The sequence below is a fragment of the Panulirus ornatus genome, chromosome 10 (assembly GCF_036320965.1).
Source record: "Panulirus ornatus isolate Po-2019 chromosome 10, ASM3632096v1, whole genome shotgun sequence".
Lineage (NCBI taxonomy): Eukaryota > Metazoa > Arthropoda > Malacostraca > Decapoda > Palinuridae > Panulirus > Panulirus ornatus.
This window is the reverse complement of record NC_092233.1, coordinates 10,707,887-10,714,401: the sequence shown is the minus strand read 5'-3', so window position 1 is coordinate 10,714,401 and position 6,515 is coordinate 10,707,887. Positions and strand designations below refer to the sequence as shown.

At 48.2% G+C, this 6,515-nt stretch overlaps 2 protein-coding genes across 2 annotated transcripts; both read right to left on the bottom strand.

The window, feature by feature from the left end:
• Positions 1 to 236: 236 nt before the first annotated feature.
• Positions 237 to 2,367, bottom strand: LOC139750657 (uncharacterized). Its single transcript, XM_071665338.1, has 2 exons — positions 1,141 to 2,367; positions 237 to 1,041 (listed from the first exon to the last, which is right to left on the bottom strand). Exon 1 carries the CDS (start codon positions 2,104 to 2,106, stop codon positions 1,447 to 1,449), a length of 660 nt encoding a protein of 219 aa, XP_071521439.1. The 5' UTR covers positions 2,107 to 2,367; the 3' UTR covers positions 237 to 1,041; positions 1,141 to 1,446.
• Positions 2,368 to 4,030: 1,663 nt separating this feature from the next.
• Positions 4,031 to 6,126, bottom strand: LOC139750656 (uncharacterized). The gene is made up of 2 exons (XM_071665337.1): positions 5,511 to 6,126; positions 4,031 to 5,429 (listed from the first exon to the last, which is right to left on the bottom strand). Exons 1-2 carry the CDS (start codon positions 5,853 to 5,855, stop codon positions 4,140 to 4,142), a joined length of 1,635 nt encoding a protein of 544 aa, XP_071521438.1. The 5' UTR covers positions 5,856 to 6,126; the 3' UTR covers positions 4,031 to 4,139.
• Between the last annotated feature and the right edge of the window lie 389 nt (positions 6,127 to 6,515).

Below are 6,515 nucleotides of genomic sequence, written 5' to 3'. Positions count from 1 at the left end.
AATCAAAGCCCATCAACTCCTCTAGTCTTAACGCTACATCGCTAACGCGGGAAATATCGAATGTGTGTTTGATGACGTATTTGTACATATGGCGGTAAGGGCGTCCTGCACATGAGGGCCGCCCTATATTTCCTCCGTTTTTCTCACCACCATATTGTCTCTCTCCAAACACACCTTTAAGGTTTCTTTAAGGTCATCATTAGGAATTAAACATATAACAAAAACTTGTTAATAGAATAAATATATATGAAAAACACGCTATACTTCGCCTCAAATATCACTCTTTTCACTCACCCTTAGACTTCAGCCTCTTCACAATTCGCCACGAAATTCATCCTCAGACTCCTACCTTTCAGCTTCGTTTTCAAACTGATCGTCAGACTTGTGTCGTCCAACTTGGTTGTCATCATTGTGGGATGAAGTTCTTGGCCGTTGTAAGTTGCTGTACTGGTGGTGACGATTTCCTCTGGGTCTAATGAGCCTATGTATATGAGACACTGCCCTGTCGACGTCTCCCTCCCATCCAAGGACATGTATGTCCTTATAATCTTCACGTTTGTTGGGGACGTAGATGTCGACACAATGTTTCTTCCTAATACCGTCGACTGTCTTGCCAGCCCTGCCGATGATCTTGCTATGCAGTTTCTCATCAACAGACAGCATATCCAGTACATGACCAGATGGCCACAGTCTGGAGGGACGGTCTCGGTAGCTGACATCAGACACCAGAGAGAAAAGGTCCACTTCAGTAGGTTGATACAGCTGGAGTTCTTGCTGTATGTCCAGGCAGGCGTGAGTGACTGGTTCCCGATCACCTGTTATCACTATATAGTTCTTATCATCACCGGGGAACGTAATGTTGACTTTGTAGAAGTCCTGTATGGATGGAACGTTGATCTTAAGGTACTCATGTTCTGCGAGTGGCACCTCCATCCATTCTGTCCACCTTCTCTGTCGAGATGGGACACGCTTACGTTCCTTGGGTGATGGGACAGGCTTCTTTTCCTTGGGAACCTTGGGTGATGGAACAGGCTGCCGTTCCTTGGTTGATGGGACAGGCTGCCGTTCCTTTCCTGATGGGACAGGCTGCCGTTCCTTAGAAACCTTGGGTGATGGGACAGGCTTCTTCTCCTTGGAAACCTTGGTTGATGGGACAGGCTGCCGTTCCTTAGAAACCTTGGGTGATGGGACAGGCTGCCGTTCCTTGGGAACCTTGGTTGATGGGACAGGCTGCCGTTCCTTGGGTGATGGAACAGGCTGCCGTTCCTTGGAAACCTTAGGTGATGGGACAGGCTGCCGTTCCTTGGGTGATGGGACAGGCTGCCGTTCCTTGGGAACCTTGGTTGATGGGACAGGCTGCCGTTCCTTGGGAACCTAGGGTGATGGGACAGGCTGCCGTTCCTTGGGAACCTTGGTTGATGGGACAGGCTGCCGTTCCTTGGGAACCTAAGGTGATGGGACAGGCTGCCGTTCCTTGGGAACCTTGGGTGATGGGACAGGCTGCCGTTCCTTGGGAACCTTGGTTGATGGGATAGGCTGCCGTTCCTTGGGAACCTTGGTTGATGGGACAGGCTGCCGTTCCTTGGAAACCTTCGGTGATGGAACAGGAGTCTTTTCCTTGGGAACCTTGGGTGATGGGACAGGCTGCCGTTCCTTGGGAACCTTGGTTGATGGGACAGGCTGCTGTTCCTTGGGTGATGGGACAGGCTGCCGTTCCTTGGAAACCTTCGGTGATGGAACAGGAGTCTTTTCCTTGGGAACCTTGGGTGATGGGACAGGCTGCCGTTCCTTGGGTGATGGGATAGGCTTCCCTTCCTTGGGTGTTGGTGCAGGTATTTGTTTCTTGGGCGGTTGTACAGCTTCTCTAGTCACCTGCTGGACTGGAGAAGGTGCAACAGTTGCCCTAACCTTCCTCACCAAGAAGGCCATCACCCAGGAGGCCATATGCTTCACCAGTGCCATTTGAGCACAAAGGTAAATGCTGGCGTAAACGACCACCGCCAGACCCAGGAAGAAGCTGACCAACACCTGCAGCAGGAGGGTCATGTTCCTGGGCTCCTCCACGGGCTGGGACACAAGGTCCTCAAGGATCCGCACGTTCTTCATGAGACGGAAAAGACGCCGTGCATCACCCAAGGACGGGGTGGAGACGTGTGATGCCGTCTCCACCGGTGAGGTGAAGTCCTTCACCTTCACCAGACCCAAGAGAGGGAGTCGGAGGGCGTACTGGTGTATGTGTCTTTCCTCCAGGATAGAGAGCAGCTTCCTCTGCTAATTGACGAGGACGTTGGACAGGAACCAGGGCACGATCACGCTCAGGACCACGAGGCACACAGCCACCAAAGTGCAACAGTAGATTATTTTATATTTATTCATTTTCATTTCAAATAATAATTAGTGGTTTTACTAAGACGGAAGATAAGACATTTCGCAAGAAAGAGAATATGATGGTCGAAGAGCCAGGAATTGCAGGGTGGCGGTGGCGGAGGAGGAGGAGGAGGAGGTGATGATAGTTCTTTGTCCACCTTCAAGAGCGTGTTAGAGAAGATCATCATGACTACACCTTGTTCACTCAGATCTGATAGCTGGGACAGAGAAACGTTGGAGTTAAGATGGCTGATTGGCTCATGCATCACCCAGGAAGCGAGGTAAATCTACGATATTTCTTAACACTGATGTATTCTTAATTGTAACTTGTTTACAGTATAGGAAGAGGGTGAGGATCTGCATAGGAAGTATGCCGTTGTTGGGGAACATTGGAGTTGGTTATAACGTTATGTAGGACAGTGTTAGCAGCTTTGATGCACTACACCGGGTTATAGTGATGGGTGATTTGAATGAAAAGGTGAGTAATATGGAAGTTGAGGGAATAATTGGTGTACATGGGGTGTTCAGAGTTGTAAATGGAAATGGTGAAGAATGAAAGAGAGAGATTTACACGTGTTGCTTCGTCTCTTTAACCTTGAACATTTGTACTATGCCTCTCTTCCTGTGTACAGATGTATTACATATGCTTTGTGAGGAATTACATATGCAGAAGTAATTAGCATACATGAATCTATCGATGTGTTATGTGTGATACTCTAGTTTCCTATTAATGTTTATATACAACAATACAATGAACAATAGGACATGGTGGCGGCAAGAAGGCTAATATTTCCCAATATATTCATGTACTCATGTACTGTGTGATCATTACATGAGGAAAATGAGAAAGTTACCGAATAGGAAAGATATCTAATAGTCTTTCAAAAGTGGAATGTGTTCCATCAGTATAAAGAAATATATGAAAGACTATCCCTAAGGATAGGGGAGAAAGAATGTCCCACGCATTCCCTGTTCCAAAAGAAGGAACAGAGTATGCTCATCCTCCTCGAAGGCTCAGATTGAGGTATCTAAATATTTGTGGATGGAACCAAGACGAGAAAAATGTAGAGATTGGTAGTATGTTTAAGGAAAGGAACCTGGATGTTTTGGCTCTGAGTGAAACGTAGCTAAAGGGTAAGGGGGAAGAGTGGTTTGGGGATGTCTTGGGAATAAAGTCATGGGTTTGTGATTGGACAAGAGGAAGGGAAGGAGTAGCACTACTCCTGAAACAGGAGTGGTGGGAGCATGTGATAGAATGGAAGAAAGTAAACTGTAGATTGATATTGGTGAAACTGAAAGTGGATGGAGAGAAATGGATCCAGATGGTATCAAAAAACAAAGTACTCATTTCAAGTGTCCAAGAAGAAAAACAAAGTAATTACATCTGCAATAACACCTTGGGAAAGAGCAAAAAGAAATCAAACAAAAATCAAAGCCCATCAACTCCTCTAGTCTTAACGCTACCTCGCTAACGCGGGAAATATCGAATGTGTGTTTGATGACGTATTTGTACATATGGCGGTAAGGGCGTCCTGCACATGAGGGCCGCCCTATATTTCCTCCGTTTTTCTCACCACCATATTGTCTCTCTCCAAACACACCTTTAAGGTTTCTTTAAGGTCATCATTAGGAATTAAACATATAACAAAAACTTGTTAATAGAATAAATATATATGAAAAACACGCTATACTTCGCCTCAAATATCACTCTTTTCACTCACCCTTAGACTTCAGCCTCTTCACAATTCGCCACGAAATTCATCCTCAGACTCCTACCTTTCAGCTTCGTTTTCAAACTGATCGTCAGACTTGTGTCGTCCAACTTGGTTGTCATCATTGTGGGATGAAGTTCTTGGCCGTTGTAAGTTGCTGTACTGGTAGTGACGATTTCCTCTGGGTCTAATGAGCCTATGTATATGAGACACTGCCCTGTCGACGTCTCCCTCCCATCCAAGGACATGTATGTCCTTATAATCTTCACGTTTGTTGGGGACGTAGATGTCGACACAATGTTTCTTCCTAATACCGTCGACTGTCTTGCCAGCCCTGCCGATGATCTTGCTATGCAGTTTCTCATCAACAGACAGCATATCCAGTACATGACCAGATGGCCACAGTCTGGAGGGACGGTCTCGGTAGCTGACATCAGACACCAGAGAGAAAAGGTCCACTTCAGTAGGTTGATACAGCTGGAGTTCTTGCTGTATGTCCAGGCAGGCGTGAGTGACTGGTTCCCGATCACCTGTTATCACTATATAGTTCTTATCATCACCGGGGAACGTAATGTTGACTTTGTAGAAGTCCTGTATGGATGGAACGTTGATCTTAAGGTACTCATGTTCTGCGAGTGGCACCTCCATCCATTCTGTCCACCTTCTCTGTCGAGATGGGACACGCTTACGTTCCTTGGGTGATGGGACAGGCTTCTTTTCCTTGGGAACCTTGGGTGATGGAACAGGCTGCCGTTCCTTGGTTGATGGGACAGGCTGCCGTTCCTTAGAAACCTTGGGTGATGGGACAGGCTTCTTTTCCTTGGGAACCTTGGGTGATGGAACAGGCTGCCGTTCCTTGGTTGATGGGACAGGCTGCCGTTCCTTTCCTGATGGGACAGGCTGCCGTTCCTTAGAAACCTTGGGTGATGGGACAGGCTTCTTCTCCTTGGAAACCTTGGTTGATGGGACAGGCTGCCGTTCCTTGGGTGATGGGACAGGCTGCCGTTCCTTGGAAACCTTGGGTGATGGGACAGGCTGCCGTTCCTTGGGAACCTTGGTTGATGGGACAGGCTGCCGTTCCTTGGGAACCTTGGTTGATGGGACAGGCTGCCGTTCCTTGGGAACCTTGGTTGATGGGACAGGCTGCCGTTCCTTGGTTGATGGGACAGGCTGCCGTTCCTTGGGAACCTTGGTTGATGGGACAGGCTGCCGTTCCTTGGGAACCTTGGTTGATGGGACAGGCTGCCGTTCCTTGGGTGATGGGACAGGAGTCTCTTCCTTGGGAACCTTGGTTGATGGGACAGGATTCTTTCCCTTGGGAACCTTGGGAGATGGAACAGGCTGCCGTTCCTTGGAAACCTTCGGTGATGGAACAGGAGTCTTTTCCTTGGGAACCTTGGTTGATGGAACAGGAGTCTTTTCCTTGGGAACCTTGGGAGATGGAACAGGCTGCCGTTCCTTGGGTGATGGGATAGGCTTCCCTTCCTTGGGTGTTGGTGCAGGTATTTGTTTCTTGGGCGGTTGTACAGCTTCTCTAGTCACCTGCTGGACTGGAGAAGGTGCAACAGTTGCCCTAACCTTCCTCACCAAGAAGGCCATCACCCAGGAGGCCATATGCTTCACCAGTGCCATTTGAGCACAAAGGTAAATGCTGGCGTAAACGACCACCGCCAGACCCAGGAAGCAGCTGACCAACACCTGCAGGAGGAGGGTCATGTTCCTGGGCTCCTCCACGGGCTGGGACACAAGGTCCTCAAGGATCCGCACGTTCTTCATGAGGCGGAAAAGACGCCGTGCATCACCCAAGGACGGGGTGGAGACGTGTGATGCCGTCTCCACCGGTGAGGTGAAGTCCTTCACCTTCACCAGACCCAAGAGAGGGAGTCGGAGAGCGTACTGGTGTATGTGTCTTTCCTCCAGGATAGAGATCAGCTTCCTCTGCTAATTGACGAGGACGTTGGACAGGAACCAGGGCACGATCACGCTCAGGACCACGAGGCACACAGCCACCAAAGTGCAACAGTAGATTATTTTATATTTATTCATTTTCATTTCAAATAATAATTAGTGGTTTTACTAAGACGGAAGATGAGACATTTCGCAAGAAAGAGAATATGATGGTCGAAGAGCCAGGAATTGCAGGGTGGCGGTGGCGGAGGAGGAGGAGGAGGAGGTGATGATAGTTCTTTGTCCACCTTCAGGAGCGTGTTAGAGAAGATCATCATGACTACACCTTGTTCACTCAGATCTGATAGCTGGGACATAGAAACGTTGGAGTTAAGATGGCTCATTGGCTCATGCAACACCCAGGAAGCGAGGTAAATCTACGACATTTCTTAACACTGATGTATTCATAATTGTAACTTGTTTACAGTATAGGAAGAGGGTGAGGATCTGCATAGGAAGTATGCCGTTGTTGGGCAACATTGGAGTTAT

Excerpts from the sequence above, each read along its gene's own strand:
- LOC139750657 (XM_071665338.1), bottom strand. The coding sequence starts at position 2,106 with ATGAAGAACGTGCGGATCCTTGAGGACCTTGTGTCCCAGCCCGTGGAG.
- LOC139750656 (XM_071665337.1), bottom strand. The coding sequence starts at position 5,855 with ATGAAGAACGTGCGGATCCTTGAGGACCTTGTGTCCCAGCCCGTGGAG. Across the intron at positions 5,430-5,510 it reads AGCCTGTTCCATCTCCCAAG|GAACGGCAGCCTGTTCCATC; the intron begins GTTCCCAAGGAA and ends AAGGTTTCCAAG.